This window comes from Ornithorhynchus anatinus, chromosome 16 (assembly GCF_004115215.2).
Source record: "Ornithorhynchus anatinus isolate Pmale09 chromosome 16, mOrnAna1.pri.v4, whole genome shotgun sequence".
NCBI classification, from domain to species: domain Eukaryota; kingdom Metazoa; phylum Chordata; class Mammalia; order Monotremata; family Ornithorhynchidae; genus Ornithorhynchus; species Ornithorhynchus anatinus.
Window position 1 is genome coordinate 24,269,324 of NC_041743.1, and position 25,638 is coordinate 24,294,961.

General features: G+C 42.7%; 1 protein-coding gene across 3 annotated transcripts in view; it reads right to left on the minus strand.

The window, feature by feature from the left end:
* Positions 1-25,638, minus strand: part of INPP5F (inositol polyphosphate-5-phosphatase F) — a 64,759-nt gene that overhangs the window by 23,980 nt on the left and 15,141 nt on the right. For 2 of the 3 annotated variants that reach the window (XM_029080368.2, XM_029080367.2), the window contains exons 2-8: positions 21,143-21,223; positions 13,276-13,412; positions 5,002-5,130; positions 4,625-4,792; positions 4,428-4,484; positions 3,673-3,871; positions 1,578-1,757 (exon numbers count right to left, since the gene is read on the minus strand). In XM_029080368.2, the coding sequence (XP_028936201.1) occupies positions 1,578-1,757; positions 3,673-3,871; positions 4,428-4,484; positions 4,625-4,792; positions 5,002-5,130; positions 13,276-13,412; positions 21,143-21,223 (951 nt within the window). Of the gene's footprint in view, positions 1-1,577; positions 1,758-3,672; positions 3,872-4,427; positions 4,485-4,624; positions 4,793-5,001; positions 5,131-13,275; positions 13,413-21,142; positions 21,224-22,510; positions 22,542-25,638 lie in introns of those variants that run through there. The other variant, XM_029080369.2, reaches the window with a different exon arrangement.

Genomic DNA, 25,638 nt, shown 5'->3' on the forward strand with positions numbered 1-25,638 from the left:
ACTCGAAAAATTCCTAAGCAAGAGAAAGTACATTAATGAGAAGTCATAAGAGCAAGATTTCTATAGCTACCAAGGCTGTAAACTTTTTTGTTTGGGAGATGAATTGGGGGCTGGAGTGTCAAGGCCGGGAGAAAGGGAGAAGAAGGAAAGAAAAGAGGATAGAGAGAACAAAGGGGGAGGAGGAGAAAGGGAAGGGAAAGGAGATAAGAGGAAAGGGGAGGGAAGAGGAAAGGGGAGGGAAAAGGAAGAGGGAAAGAGGGTGAGGGAGAGAGAGAAAGCAAAATGTACTCACTACCATTCTGTGCCTTCTCTTTTTCCACCACTGTCTTCCGGGTCATCCCTGGGAGGAAGTGGATCACCTTTTCCCCACCTTAAACCCTGAGGAGGAGCCATTTGTCCCCCTGCAACACTCCTGCCCCACTGGCTAAGACCACCTGAAGGAACTTCCCCGCGGTGGGATGGTGGGGGTCAGGGTGGGGATCAGACCTCTTGCAGTCCCACTGTGGTGAACATCCTAAGGGATCACATAAGCAATCTGGCTCCTCCATGAGCTCTGAAGCACAGTTCACTCCCTCCCACCTTACCTCACTTATTTCCTATTCTGACCCAGCCTGCACACTCTGCTCCTCTAATGCCAACCTACTCTCCGTACCTTAATCTCCTCCATCTCACTGCCGAACTCTTGCCCACGGCTCTGGTCTGAAACTTTTCCTTCATATCCAGTAGACCACCCACTCTCCTCACCTTCAAATCCTCACTAAATATCACATCTCCTCCAAGAAGCCTTCCCCGATTGAGCCCTGGTTGCCTAGATGGGTCAACAAAGTAGGAAGGTAGGTGGATTGGGAGAGGACTCACTTATGCCCAGTTCTGGTGTCCAGTGAGGACAAGAAAGGAAGTCCCTTTCTTGTCCCTCTTCCTCATATCCAACAGACTGCCTTCAAAGCGTTAAAGAAGGCACATCTCCTCCAAGAGGCCTTCCCTCCTTTCTTCTTTTCCCACTCTCTTCTGAGTCACCCTTTCTCCCTTTATTCGTCTCCCCTCCCAGGCCCACAGCACTCATGTACTGACCTGTAATTTATTTGTCTCCCACCCAACTGTAAGCTCACTGTGGTCAGGGAATGTGTCTGTTTATTGTTATACTGTGCTCTCCCAAGCACTTAGGGCTCACAGTAAGGACTCAATACATGTGGTTTTAAAAAGAGGGGATAACTTTCTCATCCTCCCACTCCCCCGAGGGACACTCCACCTCTGATCCATTCCCACCGCCAAGGGGCACAGGTGAGCCAGCTCTACACCTGCTTTCCCTGCCCCAAAAACTTCTAGGTGCCAATCCCCTGTGGGTCCAATAGCCCCCACTGGCACCAATGACCTAATAAAACACAGAAATTACACCGCATACACACCATTCACTCACAACCGTTCGAATGGGAAATCCAGAACAAATTATTTCGAGAAAAAAAAATTGGCAGAAACCTGCCCAATCAAACTTAAGGCCACTAGAGGAATATCCTGCGTTCCCTTCACGATCGACAACAGCACTGCTTGGAAACTACGCACGTAAATTGTATACTCACTTTTGTCCAGTCGTGGTCGTGGATTGTATCTATAGCCAACCTGGCTCCAAAACACAGGCACAGAGCCTCGGGTTTGAATAAATGAGAGTGTATGATTATGAACATGTATCAGCTGCTCGGTCTCCACATAGTTTGCCACATTGCCATTTTTATCGACCCCTCTCCGTTTATACCGCATCCCTAAGAGTAACCAGAAAAGCACACAGCAAATTTTTTTAAGAAGACTTGAGAGGGTCTTAATGATAATTATGGTATTTGTTAAGCGCTTACTCTGTGCCAGGCACTATACTAAGCACTGGGTGGATACAAGCAAATCAGTTGGGACATAGTCTCTATGTTCCCCATGGGGCTCACAGGCTTACTCCCCATTTTACAGCTGAGGCAACTGAGGCATAGAGAAATGCAGTGACTTGCCCAAGGCCACACAACAATTATTATTATTATTACGGTATTTGTTAAGTGCTTACTACATACCAGGCACTGTTATAAGCACTGGGGTAGACACAAGATAATTGGGTTGGACACAATCTCCATTCCACGTGGGGCTCACAGTCTTAATTCCGATTTTCAGACGAGGGAACTGAGGTGCAGAGGAAGTGAAGTTTCTTGCCCAAGGTCACACAGCAGACAGGTGGCAGATCCAGGATTAGAATACACGACCTGCTGACTCCCAGGCCCGTGCTCTATCCGATAGGCCATGCTGCTTCCCGGGATTAGAACCCATGACCTTCTGACTCGCAGGCCCATGCTCCCATGCTCTAATCACTACGCAATGCTGCTTAACCCTTTCAGTGTCCCATTCACTTCTAGTGGCTTGATGGCATTTGTCAACAGAATCAGCCACCACAGCAGCACTGGAAGAGGCAGTAGCAGACATTCAAAGAAGGGTCTCTGGCTTCAAATGATCCCTTCTTTGGTGAAACCACTGTCCTGCCAGCTTTCTCCACCCTGCACTGCCAGCTGGCCAACTCCTGGCCTCCTTCCCAGTCCAAGTTAATTTTAGGAAGTGAGTAATCGGAATTGGAATGGCTACTGCTTCTACATCCTACTCGGCAGGTGGGGGCAATCCCATGCACCTTAGGGTCACGGATTCCACCTTAGGGTCACGGATTCTTTTTAAACAATATATCGAAGGCGTCTTTAGTGCGTTTTCTGTGTTTGTGTCTTAATGTTTCGCCATTCCTGATGTGTCTGTCGGCAGTCCCTGCTCCCCGCTTACATTGAGAGTCTCTCTGAGGAGCAGGGACAATGTCCCCCATGTATTCTCTCCCCCTGTGTACCTTCTCCCAGTGCTCAGCACAGTGCTCTACACATAGTAAATGTTTAATAAATACTGTTACTACCATCACCATCATTCATTCAATAGTATTTATTGAGTGTTTACTATGTGCAGAGCACTGTACTAAGTGCTTGGAATGTACAACAAGCGCTTGGAATGTACCATCACCATCCTATACCTCCCTAGTACAAACCTAGACACAATGGTACTGTATTTAGATTTGCATTCTTAAGATTAAAATTTGGTCATCTTACAATATGAGTCATATCTGAAAAACCAGCTTTATTTCGGTGTCGAGCACTAAGTAGACTTAGAAACACCCTGGGATTCCTACATTTTTTTTTAATTACCGTTTTCGTACTTCTTCCATCTTTACAGTACTTCTCCCTTTCGTTCCCCAAACTATTCTCCCATCCACCCCGACCATGCCTCACCCTGGGAAAGTGTTGCTTTGAATTAATAAAAATAATAATAATTGTGGTATGTGTTAAGTGCTTACTGTGTGCCAGGCACCATACCTAGCTCTGGGGTGGATACAAGCAGATCGGGTTGGACACAGTCCCTGTCCCACATGGGGCTCACAATCTTAATCCCCATTTTACAGATGAGGCCCAGAAAAGTGAAGTGACTTGCTGAGGGTCACACAGCATATTTAGCTTTATGGTACTCCATTAAGTTTGTTGAGCACACCAGCCCAGACTGATAGTTTAAAATTGTCTTTCCTCACTTTTTGGAAAATTCTGTCCCTTGTTCTCTGTTCTTCCAAATTCATTCGGTTACGCTGGCTTGATGAGAAGTTCTGGAAATGTTGTTTACCTGCTCTGTGTCTGCTTCGACGAGAAATGAGAGCTACCAGAAATCGAGGATGAACATCATCTACACAGCAGGGCTCTTGTGGAGGAGTCTCTGGGCTGCTTTTCTCATCATCAGATGATTCGTTGTAGTTCACCACGAGTTCTTCAATCTGCACAAAACCTTGGATGACTGGGACAATCCAAAAATCCACTTCTGAGTTCTGTACCAAAAAAAACAACGGAATTTTCATTTTATTTGGGGTTTGTTGGGTTCAAGAGAGTATTACAAGTCAATCAATGGCATTTGTTTAGAGTTTACTGTGTGCAGAACACTGTATTATGCACTTGGGGATGTACGAGACAGTTGGTTAGGAACAATTCCTGCCCTGAAGGACCTTTCCGTCCTTTTGCTTTTGTTTAAAAATGAATTTAATTGTTCCCTCTGAAAGAGCATTGTCTTCCAGCAGTATACTACTCCTCCAATTGGATGACCAATCCGTGGTATTTATTGAGCACTTACTGTTGCAGAGCACAGTACTATATCTATTAGTACCATAGTACAATGTATCTAATTGTAATTAGGTAGCTTTCACAGATCATACTGTTGTGCTGCGTTTTGGGCTGAAGCCATACTGTGATTCGGGTGACCAAGTCGACCATCGAGAACGGTGGCTGAGCCTCGATCTTGAGCGCCTCTTTAAATCTCTCATCCCTGAACGGTTTTTTGATTGGCAGCAGGAGGAGGCTGAGCAGTTTTTAGGACGTGGAATTACTCACCCCAATCTCGATAAGATCTTGGAGCATGTATTTATTCCAAAAGAATCTGTCATCCACCTAGAAAATACACAGAAATCTCACGAGTCTTGCTGTGGACTATTATTGGTTTCCACTAGCAAAAGAAAATATTGTACCTTCACAAAGTTTCAACATCAGTGATTAGAGTCCCTGAAATATTTAGAGTTATAAATGCTTACTTTCTGCCAGAGGGGCAAGTTATTCTTCTCACAAGCACTCTGTCTTTGCACTGAGTTTGTCAGATCATAGGTCAGGCTATAGTAAAAAGACTCTGAATCCATGAACATTTTTAAGAGTTCTTCCAATAATCTCCGTTCCAATTTTTCTTTCTCTTTACTTTCTTTAATCTAAAGAAGAAAAAGGTTACAAATGAAACTGATCCAAAAGCCAAAGAATGAGAAAGACTGTGTAAAAACCACCATATTTAAAACAGTTGTCCAAAAGGATGTATTATTGCTCATTTAATAGTATTGCACATTGGTTCATTTCATACAGTGGCTTTCCTCTATTCCTTATTACATAACTTCATCATTACAACAGTTAAATCAATCCTCACCTTCTTTTTATTCGGCGCAGAAACATTTGATTTAATCTGAGTAAATGTCTTCAATAGAAATTTCGAGTCATCTGGAGATTGTGTGATCTTCTCTGGTTTATTTATTCCAAAGTGATGCTTCTTACAAAGCTGACTCACCAAAAATAAAAACAGGGAGATTAATTACAGGCTTATTTAAGCAAGGAGTATTCTATAATGAAAGCACAAAGATTGTTCATAGATTTCAAACAGAAATTCAAATATCAACAAAAATGATATTCACAAAACACCATTAATATATTTTAAATCTAAATTAAGGGTGCATCTAGGAAGTTAGGGGATGAAAATAAATATAGTAGTAATATTTATTAAGCCATTACTGCATGCAGAGCACCACACTAAGCACTGGGATAGAACACACAGATGAGAATTCAGACATGGTCCCTGCTACTCAGCATATTGGGAAATTAAAGGTAAAACCTGAGTTTGGAGGTACATTAAATTGGATGCAGTTTCTTGCCCAAGAATAAAAATGAGTGGAAAAAATAGTGAGAAAATTGGGGTCAAATAGAAAAGTACAAATAAGAATGAGAATTTGAGAGGGTATGCAATCCCAGATTTGAAGGTGGAGAAAAGGAGGGAGGTATGGAAGGGCGGGGTGGACTTTAGCATCCATCTTGTTTCTAAAATTTATGATCCTTGAAAACAAAAATATGTCAAAATCCTGAAACTCTGTTGCTTTTAAATATGATGCAATTTTTAAAGGTATAAGATTAATTTTCAAATATAAAAACTTCTAGCCTATGAGTTGGGCTGATGGCAATATTTTCCTATGATCTCAAGCGTTAGGGTTAGGTTAGGTTCACTCAAAGTAAAAAACAAGTGGTTAATGTTCCATGCCCATTCAATTCCTACTTTTGACAAAGATGAACAAAGCTATAAAAAAATTGTGGAATGTCTTATTTGATTTTAAGCTATTAAATTCTATCAGCAACTACACAACCACATAAACAAAACACTTGAAAATTCGGTGAAAACTGAAAGCAGTAACATAATTAGCTTTCGATTACTTCAAGACACTTCTTAACAAGCAGCCTGCATTTATATCTGCTCTAATTGCTCTAGTAGGACATATTTTTCTAAGAATTTCCATTCAGGTAGACAGTTAAAAACTGAATGCAAATCTGGTTATTCTGAGAAGAGTAACAGCAGAATCTACTTTACCCTCTTCTGTTAGTAAGATTAACCAACATATTTTAATCTCTCCAAGCCCCATCTGTAGTTAGATTCAATTCAGCAAGTCTCTCTCTCCTTCCCTCTTTCCCTCTCTCTCTCCCTTTTTTTGATATTTGTTAAGTGCTTACTATATGCCAGACACTGTACTAAGCACTGGGGTAGATACGAGCTCATCAGGTTGCACACAGTCTACTTTCCACATGAGGCTCACAGTTTTAATACCCATTTTACCTGACATACCTGAGGCACAGAGAAATTAAGTGATTTGCCCAAGATCACACAGCAGACAATGCTTTCCAACAATCTGATTAAAAATTACATGTCATTCAGGCAATATAACACATTTCCCAAAGTGGTTGTGGAATCTCTTCTGAACATTTTTAGGTAAGAATAAACCACTATGGGATGGCAAGAGGTCCCTGAGAATTCTACATCTAAAAAATGTCAATGGTTCTATTATAGTGAGATCTTTTATCTATCCCTAAACTGGGATGCACTTATAAGAGGTTCATTTATCTGCTTTACAGGCAATGCCAGGTTTTAGCAGGTGTTTCAGGGCATACAAATAGAAATAATCCATTTAAAGAAGAATGAAGCCTTAATGGCTCCTTCTTTTGCCTAACGTTCCTGCAGCTTCAATTCCAGAATCACATTAAAAATTTTACTTTATCATTGAAAGAAGGAAACGTGAAAATGATAAGAGAAAATATCCATTTCCATCTATAGCAGGAATATAAAGGCCATTCAAAACTAAGGAAAAGTAAATGATGCTGCTGTCTAGGGCTGCCTCAAGACATTGTGGAAGGAACACGGTGAACTGCAAGTCAAGAAGTGGAAGCCGGAAAAGCAGTGTGGCCTAGAGAAAAAAACTGGAAACCAGGGGACTCAAATTATAATTCTGACTCCACCACCAGCCTGTTGTAAGACATTTGAGCAAGTCACTTGACTTCTGGGTCCTAATCTTTTTGTGTGCTTTTTTTAAATAGCATCTGTTAAGTGCTCACTCTGTGCCAGGCACTGTACTAAATCTGGGGGTAAATACAAGCTAATCAGGTTGGGCACAGTCCAAGTCCCATGTGGGGCTCACAGTCTTACTCCCATTTTACAGATGAGTCACCAAGGCCCAGAGAAGGTAGGTGACTTGTCCAATGTCACACAGCAGACAAGTGGCAGAGCTGGGATTGAAAAGCCAGGTCTTCTGCCTCCTACTCAGTTTCCTTGTCTGTTCCCTCCCCCTCTTAGTTCCACGTATGTCAGGACTTGGTGACACGGTCTAATCCGATTATATTCTATTATATTGAATCTACCCCAGCATTTAGCCTAGGGAAACACCTGGAAATGACAACTTTGCCCAGCAGTGCATGGTCAGCCTCCCCCTCCCCGCCACCACCACTGCTGAGAAACTCTCTGCCTGACCCCCGCATGCTCTGTTAGTGCTGGGCTGGGTATAAAAGCTGCCTTTGCTCCCCTTCAGAGCTGCTTCACCTCCGAGCAAATCGTGTGGTGATTGCAGCCTCACCTCCTTGCACGTCTTTAGCCCTAGCCTCCGGGGCTGAGGAACTTTCTGTCCGCTCCCATGTGCTCTATGCACCAGACCCGCTGTCTTCCCAGGAACCGGCACTGGCTCCCCACCACACCATTACGGAGACCCCTTCGCATCCTTCTTCCCATCACATGGCACGAGCCCTCCTTTACACCTCGGGAAGGCTAATGGCCTTGGGAGCCATTACTGTGGCTTTGGATATTCTCCCGACTCTAAATCATGAGGAACCTGAAATTCTGCTCTTACAGCCACAACTTTGTACTGACTTTTGATTTTATCGTTTTGTTGTGTACCAGGCATTTCCCCTTGTCCCTTATGCTGTGGTAATGTTTTATTGTTTCATTGCTCTCAGTGTACCTTTCTCAAGTCCACTCATATACTTTAATTCCCTTGCTCACCTGTCCCTCCTCCAGTCTTATACCGCTAACCTGCAACCCTGGATCACCTTCACAGTCCTCTTCATCGGCTCCTCTGCCCAAGCTGCGGAGTGCCGTAGGAGGAAATCCAGACCTCTCTCTGACCTTGCCCACCTTAAATTCATTCGTATCTGAGTCAATTTGGCCCTCTCCACTGGCCGACAACACTTAACGTCCTTCCATACCCTCTACCCACACTAGGTGTTCTGAACACTTAACTCTATCTTCAAACCTCCTGTCCCCCACCCCCATCATCTCTTTCCCCAATGAACTGGTCACATACTTCATCAACAAAATGGAAACCATCAGGCATAATATCCCTGAAGCCTCCCCTACTCCTCTCCAATCCCACTCACCCCACCCGGACTTTCTTCGACTCTCCCAATATTGCCTGAAATAACTCAAAATGAAATCTCTCACCTCCTCTCTAAATCTACCTACACTTCTGGTCCCATCCCTTCATAAACAACTCATCCCCTCCCTTCTTCTCTGACCGCCATCTTCCACTGTTCACTTCCAACAGCTTCTTCCCCACTACTTTCAAAATGCTTATGTATTCCCTAGCCTAAAAAAAACACCTCTTGACCCCATGGCCCTCTCCAGTTATCGCCCCACCCTCCTCTTGCCATTTCTCTCCAAACTTCTAGAGAGAGTTGTTTACACCCACTGCCTCTACTTCCTCTCCTCCAATTCTTTCCTAGATCCCCTCCAATCTGGCTTCCACCCTCTTCACTCCACAAAAACAGCCTGCTCGAAGGTAACCAGTGATCTTCTTCTTTCCAGATCTGATGGCCTCTACTCCATCCTACTTGGCCTATCAGTCACCTCTGACTGGAAACCACCCCTTTCTCCTTGAAACTTTATCCAACCTTGGATTCACTGACACTGTCCTCTCTTGGTTCTCCTCCGATCTCTCTTACCGCTCCTTCTCAGTCTCTGTTGCTGGATCCTCCTCTGCCTCCCACCTTCTGACAGTAGGCGTCCCTCAAGCCTCAGTTTTGGGTCCCCTTCTACTCTCTCTTGGAGAGCCCAGTAAATTCTATGACTTCAATTACCATCTCTATGCAGATGATTCCCAAATCCACATCTCCAGCCCTGACCTCTCACCTTCCCTGCAATCTCACATTTCCTCCTGCCTTCAAGATGCACCTACTTGGATATCCCGCTGACCCCCCAAACTAAACTTGTCCAAAACTGAACTCCTTTACATCTTCCCACCCAACTCCTGTCCTCCGCATGTCTTTTCCATCACTGTACACACCACCACTATCCTCCCCATCTCACAAGCCCGTAATTGTGGCGTTATCCTCGACTCGTCTCTCTCATTCCACCCATGTAATCAATCTGCCACCAAATCCTGTCAATTCTACTTTCACAACACTGCTAAAAACCACTCTTTCCTCTCCATCCAAACTGCTACCATGCTGATCCAAGCACTTATCCTAGTCCACCTTGACTACTGCATCTGCATTGGCCTTAAAGCTCTCAATCAGCTTCCCCCACCCTACCTCACCTCACAAATCTCCTACTACAGCCCAGCCTGCACCCTCCACTCCTCTAACACCAGTTTATTCACTGTGCCCTGATCTTGTCTATCTCACTGCCGACTGCTTTCCTATGATATCGATATTTCCATTCCCACTAGCCTGGAACTCCCTACCCCTCCATATATGCCAGATCTCCATCCTCTCTCAAAGTATTATTAAGGTCATGTCTTCTCCAAGAGGCCATCCTCCATTAAGTCCTGGTTTTCCCAGCTCACTCTCCCTTCTATGTCATCTATGCACTTCAATCTGTGACCTCTGGAAATTAGATATTTGCCCCACCCCCAGTCCCAGAGCACTTCTGTACATAGCTTTAAATTATAAATTATTTATTCATATTAACATCTGTCTCCCCCTCCAGACTTAGAGTGTCTGCTAATTCTAGTGCACTGTACTCTCCCAAGTGCTCAGTACAGTGCTCTGCACACATTAAGTACTCAATAAATATGACTGATTTATTCATAGACTGTGAGCCCCTTGAGGGACAGGGTCCATGTCTAATTCACATTTGTATACTCTTCTTTCCCAGTACTTAGCACACAGTAAGCACTTAATTATGGTATTTAACAATTATGGTATTTGCTAAGCACTTACTAAATGCCTAGCACTGTTATAAGGGTAATCAGGTTGTCCCACGTGGGGCTCACAGTCTTAATCCCCATTTTACAGATGAGGAAACTGAGGCACAGAAAAGTGAAGCGACTTGCCGAAGGTCACAAAGCAGACAAGTGGCGGAGTTGGGATAAGAACCCACGTCCTCTGACTCCCATGCCCATGCTCCTTCCACTAAGCCACGCTGCTTCTCTACTATTCCTTCTACGAGGCATATAATAAGTGCTTAAAAATACCACACATTATTATCATTAGAATTAAGAAGAAAAAAGTGTCCCTAGCCAAACAATCGATATTTATTTAGCACTTACTGTGTGCAGAGCACTGTACTAAGCACTTGGGAGAATGCAGCAGAGTTAGATAAACTCCCTGACCAAGAGGAGCTTAGGGGGAGAGACAAAGATCAAAATGGAATCAGATAGGGGAAATGGCAGGGTATAAGGATTTGTAGATAACTGCGTGGGGCTGAAGGTGGATGAGTATCAAGTGATTAAAAGGTAAAGATGTAAGGGCACAGGCAATGCGGAAGGGAGAGCGAGCGGGGGGAAATGAGGGTTTAGTTTGGGAAGGGATGTGATTCTAGTAGGGCTTTGAAGGTGGGCAGAGTAGTGGTCTATCATATCAGAAGTAGGAAAGATGCGGGCAAAGGGTCGGCAGTAAAATCTAGGTTCAGAAAGTTGGCAGTGGAGAACCAAAGTGTGTGGGCTGGGTTATAGAAAGAGATCAGAGAGGTATGGCAGGAGGGGCGTGCCTAGTTTAATTGTATGGTAGAACTGACCCTGATGTTATCTATAAGGAAATGCCATCTAACAAACAGGATAGGGAAAGATGACATACAAATTTAACCCAGTTTTCAAAGTTAAAAAAGAAAGCAATTCAGCATGCAGCTTCTTCATTTAGATCCCTTCTATATCTTAAAAATACAAAATCTGAAAAAAAAGGCCTGGAGCATATGTTCAGTGAAGAAAACAAGTCATTAAGTGGCTAAGACTACAAGCTATAATCATCATATATGGAATGCCTTCACAATGTTCCTATTATTTGGAAAGTAAAACTCTAGAAGAGATCGGAAAACAATAATTAAACCAAATAAAAGATCAGTGGGTAAGACATGCAAGTAATGACATTCTGGGAAACAAGAGCAAACAATGTTTACTATTTTAACCTAAAAAACCGGCTCAGATAATTCAGCTATTAAAAATCACCTCCTCATATCCCTTCACTAATTATAAGCTCCTCCAGGGCAGGGACCTTCTCTTTTATTTCTATCGTACCTTCAGAAGTGCTTAATGCAGTGCATAAGTGCTAAGGAGGTTGCGAGTACTGAATTTCTTAGGTGGCACGGAAGGGATGAAGCGGAAGTTCGGGGCTATAAAGTGGGGAAATTACAGATTAATCAGGGGACATCTCCTGAAAGAGATACGATTTCATAAAAGGGCTTTGAAAATGGGGAGGGCAGTGGTATATCAGATAGGAAGGGAGAGGGACTTTCAGGCAGGATAAAGGGCAGGAGTAAATGAACTTAATAACTGAAGAGAAGAGAAAGAGGTATAAAGAAGAGTTTATCTTGCGAGAAATGACAAACAAATGTGAGCTAGGCGGTAAGTGCGAGAATGGGGAGATTAGGAGGAGGAAGAGAGTTGAATGAGCTCCTTAAACTAATGGTCAGGAATTTCTGTTTGATATAGACAGTAATAGGCAACCATTCGATATTTTTGAGGAATGGGGAGACATGTACAGAGACATAATTGATTCCTGAAAATTGTGTCTTAAGACTAAACGTTAAGTTTGGAGCCAATTTTCTCATAAAAATAATGTTATAAACAAACTGGACATAGATTAATCCATTTTTACTTCATCTGACGTAAAATAGATGTTGACACTCCATGACTTCTGTGTACAGATCAGGCAAACGCATCCCTGTTTCTTTAAACTTGCAAATCCTTTTCTCCCTCTCGCGGCCTCTAAAACTGTTTTTCCATTTCTCCAAAACTCCCAAAGGCCACTTTATGCCACACTTCAACCCCACCCCCAGGATTAGAAATGCACAGGAAAAATCAATGTATTGAACACCTCAAACGGTATCCACTTAAATATACTGTTAGTGGAGTTTTTCCTAACTTGAGTCTTGAGTTGAGGAATGCCGGTAGATGTATAAATACATCTTAAAAAAATGTGAAAAAACTAAGAAAGGTGGCAGAAAAGGCAAGCAAATAAGGGAGAAGGAGCAGGATCTGTAAAAGGACAAACTGAAAAGATTAGGACACTTCAGTTTAGAAAAATGCAGGCCACAATGAGCACGGAATTTGTCATGACAAGCTATGCAGGCAGAATTGGCTTTGAGATGAGTTTGGAGACAGAAAAAGTTAAGGGAGTTACGAAAGTCAAGGAAAAACTAGGGATGTCAGAAAGTGTAATCATCACACTGGTCCTCTATGCATCCTTCTGTGCCCATTAGAGCTACAATACTGGGCTTGGGTAGCTAATTTGGGCCAGCATTTGTGCAGAAGAAGCCCTCTCTGCCACCAGTGACATCCGAGGGAAAAAAAAATCAAGAAATATTATAAAGACAAACATTGTCATTCTTACAATTAGGTAGCCACCAAATCCTACTAACTCTTCACCTTCTGAATTTGTCTTGAAGGATTATTTCTTTAATAAAATATCACAGACCTGAAGTGGTAAACTGAAATTTGCCTCACAATCCCAAGTGTATTTATAATGTCATATAAACCATTTAAGATACAACCAAGGTAAAACCATAAATCGATTTTACTTGTCATATCCCGCAGGCAATCACTATTCAGTGAGACTGAAGCATAATGTGAAACAAGAGTGGAAATATTTCCTTCAGGCTCGGAAAAGTTTTGAAGATAGGAAAGTGAACATTGCTACATTTCACCTAGCTAATTGGTTAAGAATGTTTCCCAAGATTTTAGCATACCTCGAGCTCCAGATCCTGAGGCTCCATTTCAGAAAGTGATAGCACAGCAATCTTGGTAATTTTGCAGATGGCATGATCTCCAGGAAGTTTGCCGATCAGAGATTTCTGGCGGATAAGCAGAAGCCACCATGGGAGATCTGAAAAAGACAAATGAACACAACACTGTGATTTCATTTGGAGCTTATACCCTCAGAGATCACGCTGGTTTTCAAAAATCCTAACGTTTATCATCGCACCACACCACTAGTAAAGATAAGAAACGGTAAAAGCTAAATATTAATTCTAAAAGGCATGGCGACGAAGACCTAAACAGTGTAACCCCAAGAGCGTGGTTGATCTTTTCCAGCCCAAATTTCTACTTCTCATAAAATATTCAGAATCACATAGAAAAAGTCTTCTACATATTATATAGTATATTGTTAGGGTGTCACATCAATCTTAAAAAGTACTCTTATTTCATTTGTAATAAACCTGCAATAACTCTAAATAAGAAGCAAGTGCTTCAAAAACTCATCTTTCATCTTTGTTAATGCCATGGGACACTTTGCTATGAGGTAATATTTTGGTTTTGAAGGGGAAATCCAATAATATTCCATTTCACCATAATTCTTGGAATATCAAAATATTTTCTGTGGTTTCTCTGAAACTTTTTAAAAAATGGGCTTACATCCACTGAAAATTTTGTTGAATTTGAAAGCATTGATTTTGAACGCATCCTAGTTTTAGAATTTCTAATTCAGTCATCTCAGAAACATATGGTTTGAAAATGTTTTGGCAGAAAATGTGTAAATCACAGGACTTTCCTAAAAGTAAAAATCTTCTGATAATTCCATTCATGCATTATTTCCTGAATAAAGACAAACAGTTTTACTGCTAAACAGATGTTCTTTTGTTAAGGAGTTGGTTTATCTGGATCATGAGTGTGGCCTAGTGGAACGAGCATGGGCCTGGGAGTCAGAGGACCTGAATTCTAATCTGGGCTCCAACACTTGTCTGCTGTGTGACCTTTGACAGGTCACTTAACTTCTCTTTGAGCCCCATGTGACAGGGACTTTGTCCAATCTGATTAGCTTGTGTCTACCCTAGCACCAGTACAATCCAGGCAAAGAATCAGCCCTTAAAATACCATAAAAGTGCTCTTCACTTCTTCAGTTTAATTTTCATTTACTTCAGTACAAAATAACAGCTGACTGACAAACTTTTAAAAAGATGGGACAAAGCCTTTATCAAATGAATGGGCTTCAGCTATGACATGGAGAATTGCTTTCATCTGTGCAAAAATTCATTTGTTATAGAAAAGTTTTAAAATTCTGGCCACATGTTTATCAACCAGGTTGATGCCAAAATTCAAATTTACCCCAATCTAAACTCTACTGACTCAATGTTAAATAATCTTACATTTTTCCTCTTATGTGTCATAATGGAGAAAATACAGTTTTATAAGATTCAAAATATGAGAAAGCATAAGACATTTATTCTCAGTGAACAAGTATAGAACTATCTAAAAAAGGGGAAATGTGCTAGGAGCAAAATGCCAGTGAAATATGTACATGGATTTTTAACCCACTTATTCCAACTCAAATAATTCTCATTTTTTTGAGAGTTGAAGCCAAGAAGGTATTTCACATTTTACAACCCCTTGAACCCTTTCAACCCCTATGTAGCTTCCATAGCTTATTCTAGTAGAAAATTCTTTTTTGTGGGGATAAATATTGCTTACTTGACTGTGAAATACAGGTGTAATATGAAAAACCAGGCATAATTGGCAGTTTGGCAAGCCTACTGAGGGAATCAATAGACTAAAATGGCCATTCTTTGACAAGAGGTAGTCTAAATACCTGAAGAGCCGGCACTCTCCTCATTCATTCATTCAATAGTATTTATTGAGCGCTTACTACGTGCAAAGCACTGTACTAAGCGCTTGGAATGAACAAGTCGGCAACAGATAGAGACAGTCCCTGCCGTTTGACAGGTTTACAATCTAATTGGGGGAGACAGACAGACAAGAACAATGGCAATAGAGTCAAGGGGAAGAACATCTCGTAAAAACAATGGCAACTTAATAGAATCAAGGCGATGTACATTTCATTAACAAAATAAATAGGGTAATGAAAATATATACAGTTGAGCAGACGAGTACACTGCAGTTTCACATTTCGTCTTGCCTTAAGGACCCTTCTACTTGGATGTCCCACCGACACATCAAACTTAACCTGTCCAGATCAGAACTCCTCAACTTCCCACCAAACCCTGGCCTCATCAAAGTAGTGTGTAAACAGAGACTAACCAGGGTGGGCCTGGAGGAGGGTGGGGGTGCACAGCACTGGATTAAGCACTTGGGAGACTTCAGTACAAAAGAGTAAGTATAGGCAATCCCTACTGACAAGGAATTTAGACTGGAGAGGAGCCCATTGTTGAAACGGAACCAATAGCTCAGAAAAACACCTATGGAATTTTATCAGTTGGCATGAGTTTGGCTCTAGAGCAAATATTTGTAGCTGGCAGCACACACTTTGTACATAAAGACTTGTCCCTTGAAGTCTGAAGCCGCTGGGCTGTTTGCATGTCTGCCTTATGGTGCCAAAATCTCCACAAAACCTCCTTTCACCCTTAAGGAAAGGAAGCTGGCACCCCTTTTTTGCTTTGTACAGAATTCAAATGCAGGGAGAATGATAGGCAAAAGATACAAAATATTCTGACCAAAAAGAGCAGTGTGGTCTAGTGACTAGAGCATAGGGCCTGGGAATCAATAGGACCTGGGTCCTAATCCTGGCTCCACCACTGATCTGCTGTGTTATCTTTGGCAAGTCACTTTAACTTTTGTGCCTCAGTTCCCTCATCTTAAAAATGGAGATTTAGACCGTGAGCCCCATGTGGGACGAGGGACTGTGTCCAAGATGATTAGCTTGTATCTACCACAGCACCTGGGTCAGTGACTCACACATAATGTATACTTAACAATTACCATTAAAAAAAAAAAGCAAGTCATCAAGGTCTTGACCCAGATGAGCCTCACAAACCAATTTTCACCTTTGTTACCACAGACTTTCAATCCTGCCTGGAGTTGAGATTGTCCCTGAAGCTAAAAACTCATTCTCCTAAAAAAAAAAAAAAAAAAAAAAAAAGGGCACCACTAACATATATTTCCATCCATATGCATTTTCTATTGTTCTAGGATACAACCTGCTTAGGACTGGGGAAGCCAGGAGCCCTGGCTATTCCCAGAAGGCAGCCTGGGCACAGTGGGTCTGAAAAGAGACTTGATTTTATTGATTTAAAAATAAGTCCCTCCCCTAAACACCAAATCTAACAATCAATCCTATTTAGTGAGCAATTACTATGTGCTGAGCACTGTCCTAAGTGCTCGGGAGAGTACAATACAACAGAATTAGCAGACATGTTCTCTGCCCATAATAAGCTTGGCGTCTAGGGGTGAAGACAGACATTAACATGAATAAGGAACTTACAATACATAATTTAAAGATATGTACATAAGTGCAGTGGGGTTGGGGGACCAATACCAAATGTCCAAAGGTCGCAGACTGACATGCACTAATGACCCAGGAGGGAAAGCAAGCCAGGAAAAAGAGGGCTTAATCGGGGAAGATCACTTGGAGAAGATTTGACTTTAGAAATGGTGATAGTATCTGTCATATCAATGACAAAATTTTAATTTAATTTTACATCCAACGGTTCCACTTAGGTTTAGAAGAAAAGGCTGATGAATTTAAATCATACCCTCAGATTTTATAAAATGACAGTGAATATTTGCGTGACACTGCCCAGTTACATCATTTTGAAAGGACAGGCGTGACTGTTGCACTCAAAAATCTTGAGGAATAAAGCCTCCCTGAAGATTTTTGGGACCTGTCCTGTTAATGGCATAATTACGATCAAATCCTGTCCCCTTGATTCAGTCGGTGGCATTTGTTGAGCGCCTGGTTGTTAGCGAGTTTGCTGCTTCCACAGTCAGGTTCATTTATTCATACAATCGTATTTATTGAGCGTTTACTGTGTGCAGAGCACTGTCCTAACTGCTTGGAAGAGTACAATACCACACTAAACAGAAACATTCCCTGCCCACAACAAGCTTACAGTCTAGAGGGGGGAGGAGACAGACATCAATACCCATCCCCTCTAGACTGTGAGAACGTTGTAGGCAAGGAATTTATCTGTCTGTTATACTGTACTCTCCCAAGCGCTCAGTATAGTGCTTTGAACACAGTAAGCGCTCAATAAATACGACTGAGTGAATGAATGAATGAATCCCTCCAAACCCCCTGGCCGTTCCAGCATCTCTGCCTGAGCAGAGAAGATGGGATTACAAGGGAGGAGGGAAAGGGAAGAGGCAGCAGCTCTTGCGTTCCACAGAGCAGTTGCTACTATGGTTATTTTTTAAAAAAAGAAATTAAAAAAAGAACAAAACCACATGGGAACACAGGACGGAATAGGGGACCACGGTAACGGGGAGGGGATGGTCATATTTGGGGTGCAGGGAGGGGGTGTAGAAAGGGCAGCAGAAAAGCATCTGAGAATAAGGGAGGACCAGAGGGATACGATGGAGGGAGGAAGAGGAGGAACAAATTTACCATGTCCTTTACTTTTAAATGTCAGCAGCCATGTCTTTGCTAGTTATGGAACAGAACCTGAGTAATTACATGTAAGTCAATGGGCAAACAAGTCCCACGGTACAACAGTTAGGGATACAACTAGATTTTAAAGAATTAAGTCAGCTGAACCATAAAAATGTCAAGATAACTGTTGAAGACTTGGCAGAATTAAAAGACAAAAAACTTGTTAAAGAATGAAACCACAATTTCAAGCATTCATATAGGTCTCAGGGAAGGAGAAAAAAAATCTCAAACTTCCACATGAGAATAAGAAAAATGATCAGGAAGTTATTAGGCTAGAAAACATGAACTGCAAGATAACCCAGAACAATAGCCATTGAAAAAAACATTCAAACACTTGCATTTTGTACAGCAAATGACTCATCAAGAGGAAATGAATGTTTCTGGAGTATAAGGGAACATTCTCTCTGTAGAAACATAGAAATTTAAAGATTCTTTCATTCATTCAATAGTATTTATTGAGCGCTTACTATGTGCAGAGCACTGTACTAAGCGCTTGGGATGAACAAGTCGGCAACAGATAGAGACAGTCCCTGCCATTTGACGGGCTTACAGCCTAATCGGGGGAGACGGACAGACAAGAACAATGGCAATAAACAGCGTCAAGGGGAAGAACATCTCGTAAAAACAATGGCAACTAAATAGAATCAAGGCGATGTACAATTCATTAACAAAATAAATAGGGTAACGAAAATATATACAGTTGAGCGGACGGGTACAGTGCTGTGGGGATGGGAAGGGAGAGGTGGAGGAGCAGAGGGAAAAGGGGAAAATGAGGCTTTAGCTGCGGAGAGGTAAAGGGGGGATGGCAGAGGGAGTAGAGGGGGAAGAGGAGCTCAGTCTGGGAAGGCCTCTTGGAGGAGGTGATTTTTAAGTAAGGTTTTGAAGAGGGAAAGAGAATCAGTTTGGCGGAGGTGAGGAGGGAGGGCGTTCCGGGACCGCGGGAGGACGTGACCCAGGGGTCGACGGCGGGATAGGCGAGACCGAGGGACGGCGAGGAGGTGGGCGGCGGAGGAGCGGAGCGTGCGGGGTGGGCGGTAGAAAGAGAGAAGGGAGGAGAGGTAGGAAGGGGCAAGGTGATGGAGAGCCTTGAAGCCTAGAGTGAGGAGTTTTTGTTTGGAGCGGAGGTCGATAGGCAACCACTGGAGTTGTTTAAGAAGGGGAGTGACATGCCCAGATCGTTTCTGCAGGAAGATGAGCCGGGCAGCGGAGTGAAGAATAGACCGGAGCGGGGCGAGAGAGGAGGAAGGGAGGTCAGAGAGAAGGCTGACACAGTAGTCTAGCCGGGATATAACGAGAGCCCGTAACAGTAAGGTAAAGATGGAAGAGGTCTGAAAGATTCACGCCCCACTCTGGGCAGGACTGCACCTAAAACATTCCAAATAATTGGGGTCCAGCCTATTCTTCAAGATCCTCGGGAGAGTTTTCTCTCATGATCCTTCAAACCAGAAGGCAAAGGATTTGCGGGTGACTGAAATGCAGGACCCAAATTCCCAGCCACACTAGCGGTCTACATCCAATGAATCAATTGCATTAACTGAGTGCTTACTGTGTGCAAAGCACTGTATTAAGCACTTGGGAGGGTAAAACACAACAGAGTTGGTAGACTTTGTTCCCTGCCCATCAGGAGCTTACAGTCTAGAGGGGGAGACAGACATTAAAATAAATTATGGACTTGAACACAAGTGCTGTGGGATTGAGGGTGGGGTGAATACCAGGTGCTAACAGGCTTCAAATCCAAGTGCATAAGCAATGCAGAAGAGAGAGAGAGTAGTGGCAATAAGGGCTTAATCGGGTAAAGCCACTTGGAGAAGATGTGATTTTAGTAAAACTTTGAAGGTGGGAGAGTGATAGCCTGCAGTTCTGGGGCCAGAGAGCAGATGTGGGTAAAGGGTCAGTGAAGAGATACATGAGAATGAGGTACGGTGAGTAGGATGGCGTAAAAGGAGCCAGGTGTGCAGGCTGGATTGTAGTAGGAAATTAGTGAATCATGGTAGGAGGGGGAAGAGCTTTATGGTACTTGTTAAGTGCTATGTGCCAAGCAAAGTTTTAAGCACTGGGGGAAATACAAACTAATCAGGTTGGACACAGTCCCTGTCCCACATGGGTTTCACACTCCTAATCCCCATTTTACAGATGAGATAACTGAGGCCCAGAGAAGTGAAGTGACTTGTCCAAGGTCACTCAGCAGACATGTGGTGTAGTCGGGATTAGAACCCAGGTCCTTCTGACTCTCAAACCCATGCTCTATCCACTAAGCCACGCTGCTTCTCTGCTTCTCGTAAGGAGTTTCTGTTTGATACAGAGTTAGATGGGCAATCACTGGAAGTTCTTGAGGAGCGAGGATACATGGATTGAACGTTATTTTTAGAAAAGTGATGGGAGCAGGGAAGTGGAAGTGAGAACCAGAGTGGAGGTGGGGAGAGGAGGCAGGGAGGTCAGTGAGAAGGCTGATGAGGAGTCAAGGCGGGATAGGCAAGTTTGTATTGAGAGGAAAGGGCAGAGTCTAGAAATTTTGGGACAGCAGAGCTGACCGGCTTTTCTGAGAGACCAAATCTAGGGGTTGAAGGGGAGAGATGAATGGAGGATAACACCAAGGTTACAGGCTTGTGAGAAGTGGCGGCAAGTGGGTATAACATATGGAGACAGGAAAGTCTGGGGAGGACAGCAACTGGGTGGGAAGATGATGACTTCTGTTTAGGATGTGTTCAGTTTGAGATTCATTCATTCAGTCATATTTATAGAGCTCTTACTATGTGCCAAGCACTGTACTAAGCCGTCAGGGAGATATCCAAGTACAGCTGTCCTGAAGAAACGTGAGACTGCAGAGAAGGAGAAAGGTCTTCCACATCTTCTGCTGTATGAGACCCAACACATTACACAAGAAGACAGCCTGGGAACAGGAAAACACCTTCTATTTAAAGCAGATCCGTCTATTACAAATCACCTCCGGCTCTGGCTTTACCATACAAATTAAATCGTGGTTCCCAAAGTCAAAACAGACAAAAATTGAGCTTAGGATTCTGTATTAACAAATAGACTGTGCTCCAAAACTTCTTTTTCAGGCAACTTTGATTTGTATTCGGTACAGTGGCACATCAGAATTACTTCCAAAATCTAGCAAAGTTGTAGCAAATTCTTGGTGGTATTCTGACAAAGAACATTCACCCTTTCCAGGTGAAGAGAAATGCCCATTACCAAAGAGTAATTTTAAAATGTAAAGTTTAGTATCATACCTGAATGAAGCTGAACTTTTCCAATAACTCCCTCCACCAGCCCCAAACAAATGGGATTCCAGGCCAGAAGCAGGTCAGTGGCTTCAAAAAAGGGAAAATAAAAGTATGCATGAGAATATTATAATAAAGGAGCTCATCAAAAATATTTCCAATAAAAGCTTAAGTAGCCTTCAAAATGAAGAAAAATAAAGTAACACAAAAATATTTTCAAATGGCCAAATGATAACCTTGTTTCAAGTCCGTTTAAATGTATCTCAACCCCAATTATATCTTCAGCTTTAGCAAGAATTTTTTTATTGAGACCTACGTCTGGCAAAACAGGATTCTCTTCAGACTTAATAAACTCTGCCCTGCCCAAAAGTGCTTTTTTTCTTCATTATTAGCATTAGAGGTCACGTGCTTTGAAAATTTACAAGTCCAAGCAAACAAACCAAGTGCTAAGTCACTCTGATTTTCCTATCTTATTGAATTTATAACTGCTTCAACCCACATCCTTCCCTAATCACACATTCGCTTTCCTCTGTTCCGTAGATGACAAAATGACCTGCTCATTCCAGGTTAGTAACTTCAATATAAAGGGTGAATGTTGGAATTCTAGACTGTAAGCTCACTGTGGACAGGGAATGTGCCTGTTAATGTTGTTATACTGTAATCTCCCAAGTGTTTAGTACAGTGCTGAGCACAAAGTAAGCGTTCAATAAACATGACTGACCAGATAAGAACCAGAGGCATATTTACCAACACAAGGTGTTGTGTTTACTTTTTAAAATTCACTTTTCAGCTTAGGAAATATGAGGGTAATAATAATAACAGTAGCATTTAAGTGCTTACTTTGTGGCCAACACTGTTCTAACCGCTGGGATAGATACAAGCTAATCAGGTTGGACACAGTCCCTGTCCTACATGGGGCTCATAGTCTTGATCCCCATTTTACAGATGAGGTAACTGAGGCAGAGAAGTGAAGTGACTTGCCCAAGGTCACAGAGCTGACAAGCGGCGGAGCCAGGATTAGAAACCAGGTCCTTCCGACTCCCAGGCCCATGCTCTACCTACTAGGCTGTGCTACTTAATAATAGTAATAATAATGATAATAATAACGGTATTTGCTAAACGCTTTGTTAAACGCACAATCCCCGTCCCACATGAAGCTCACACTCTTAATCCCCATATTACAGATGAGGAAACTGAGGGCCAGGGAAGTTTAAGTGACATGCCCAAGGTCACACAGTTTCCCAGATATACGAGAGCATGGCAGCTTAGCAGTAAGCACGGATTTGTGGTAAGCAGAGTTTCGGACATCCATCCAGTTGCTTTACCCAACTCCTGCTGTGAAAAGCCAAATCTTCTCAGGCCAGGCACATATCTTACCCCCTGTGATCCCCATCCAACAACAGGCACTCTTTCCCTCACTCCCCGCTACTCCCCAGGGGGGTGTGCATTCTTCCTGATTACTCAGTTGTGCAGTAAGTCTCTTGTGACCTTTCAGTCCTTTATCATCTCCTGCATCCCTTGCAGGGGCCAGGATTCTAACGGTCAGGGTAGCCACCCAAGTGTTGCCGTGGCTACAAGCGCCCTCTCCCCGCAAAACCCAGCGCTGATAAACTATAGCCACATAACAGAGTTTACACGTGTCATCTTGGTCATGCACACTGAATGTACACAAGAAATGTGGGTAGTGTGCAGTTCTATATTGAGGAGACAGCAGGCAGATGCAAATTTTGAAGCTTGGTATGATTTTAAGTCATTTGCAAGTATTTTTACAACCAGTGGAAAAAAAAACCCTTTAGAAATCCAAATCTTAATGATTACTCCGACAAATCTGTTCTTTTGGAGTTCTGCTTAACTTACATAGAAATTATGCATCTCACAAGTGAAATCAGAGGCAGGTTAATAGAGATTCCAAAATCTAAAATTAGCGCTCCCTGGCAGCCTGATCCGAGGTTTTTTATCCTCTGTGACTTTAGTTCATTAAGGAAAAAGACATTTACTTTGCAGATCGGGCTTAATGGGCTCTCCAAATGGCGGGTCCAAAGGATTTGGCTGGGGCCAATTTGGGTTTAGGACAGGTTTAGACACTCCTGTGGCATGCTTTTCCCCCCATCCATTTCAGTTTAGGGGTGGGCTAAGCAGAGCAACGGTTGAACTTAACAGAATTTGAGCACTTAACTGTATGCAGAACACTGAACTATGCACAGTACAATAAAGAGTTAGTAAACACCCGATTTCTAATCTCTGCCCACAAGTAGCTTTCAATATAGCCAGGGAGACAGACAGTAAAATAACATATAAGGGAAGCAATAAATGAGATATGTACTTAGGTGCTCTGGGGGGTGGGGTATCAGGGGTGGGGTATCAAAATGATTAGAGGATTTGGACACAAGTGCATAGGCGAAGGGAGGGCAAAGAGGGTGGGGAGATGAAAGGTGAATTCTGGAACATTTCCTGGTGGAGCTGTGATTTTAGCAGGGCTTTGATGATGATGTTGGTCTGTCAGAAGTAGCCCGAGTCTCACTTTCAGGGGATGTGTGCGCAGTCTCACTTTCAGGGGATGTGTGCGCAGCGTTTCGGCACACAAACGGATGAAAGCCAGTCACCTGGGCTGACAATTTCCAGATGGTCACAGGGTCAATGGTACACGGGCCAGCATCAGCTTCCAGAAATGAGGCCCAGTTGGCTTCACGCTGGAAGCCAGTTCTTGATTCTAGTCTGGTTTGGACACTAACCAGATGTTTGGGCATTAGATTAAGGGCTTCCCTTGATCACACCCTCTAATCGACAGTATTCTGGGACCACTGCTCAAAAACTCAAGAGTTTTATTGGACAGGTGCTTTTTGCCAACTCAGCTGCAGTTGAGAAAGAGCAATAACCTATAAAGCACTAACTTTTCATTTCAGAAGAAAACTTTCTTACTAAGAAATCAAAAATAACCTTTAAGTAAAAAAAAAATCAATGGAGAGCATTTTAGGAATACAAAACAATTTCAACTGCATTCCTTTTAAAGATAACGATTTGACATTTAAGCTTACTCATGAAGCTAATTCTTGAAAAGCGAGGTATTAAGAGTTAACGTTTTTACTCATTGCCAGATGAATCGCATAATTCTTAGTTTTTATTTTAAAATGCTCTCAACTTCACCATACGACGAAAGCAAGTCGGAAGCATGACAGAGTTTAACGTATGAGTCACTGTTCCGGGATACTTATTCTGAAACCGGCACACCCCGAACACAACAGGGCTTTGTACTGACTTGGTGTTAACCCATGCCTAGGCAGTTTCCTTTCAGGAAAAACATGAAGTCTTTTCTTGCTTAGGACAAGGTGCTTGGATCTCAAATCCAGTCAACGACATTTAACCTGGAACCACAAAATGCCTTGTACCGAGAAAAGGGTGTCATTTCTTCAGAGATCAACCTTCATTAAGGCTTTAACCCTTTTCTCCATCATCACGGTACAGATGTTCCTTGTATTTGAGATGACATCCACACATCTTTATTTATGGGTGTATATGTAGCTGAAGAGGCTACCACAGAATCCACATTCCTAACAATAATGCCTTCACACAAAGACTATCCTTGGCTGTGTTTTGGGGCTTACTGGTTAATAATGATGGTATTTGTTAAGCACCTATGTGCAAATAACTTGGACCTGCTTTTGGCTTTTGCCTCTGTTTCACGTAAGCACTTGAGTATGCAAAACCCCTCATAGCAGTTAACCCATCAAAAGTATTTACTGAGTTCCTACTGTGTGCAGAGCACTGTATTAAGCGCTTGGGACAGTACAAAGGAATAAGTAGACATGATCTCGGCCCCTCGCGAGATAACAGGGGAGACACTAAAACAAATTATCAATAAGAGGATATAAATGAGTATAAAGATCTGTAAATACGTGCTCAGGGTGGAGGTGGGGGAAGAGCAGGAAGTGCGTAGCATAGGTCTAGGCAGCACAGAAGTGCTGAAGAGGAGAGGAGCTAAAAAAGAACAGGGCTGGGTGTCACAGATCTTGGGTTCTAATCCTGACTCCGCCACATGTCTTCTGTGTGACCTTGGGCAAATCACTTACCTTCTTGGTGCAACAGTTACCTCATCTCTAAAGTGGCGATTAAACGCTATTCCTTAGGCTGTGAGCCCTATGAGGGACAGAGACTGTGTGCAATCTGATTAATTTATATCTACTTCAGAATTTACAAGAGTGCTTGGCACATGGTTAGGCACTTAGGAAGTACCATAATTATTATTATTATATAAAGTGAATCAAGAAGCAGCGTGGCCTCCTGGAAAAAGCAGGGGCCTTGGAAGTCAGAGGACTTGAGTTCTTCCTGACTTTGACAACTGTTTACTGTGTGATTTGGGCAAGTCACTTAACTTCTCTATGTCTCAGTTTCTTCAACTGTAAAATGGAGACCCCTTTTAAACTATGAGCCCCATGTGGGATAGGGGCTACGTCCAACCTAATTAATTTGTATCTACCCCAGCGCTTAAAACAGTGCTTGACACATAA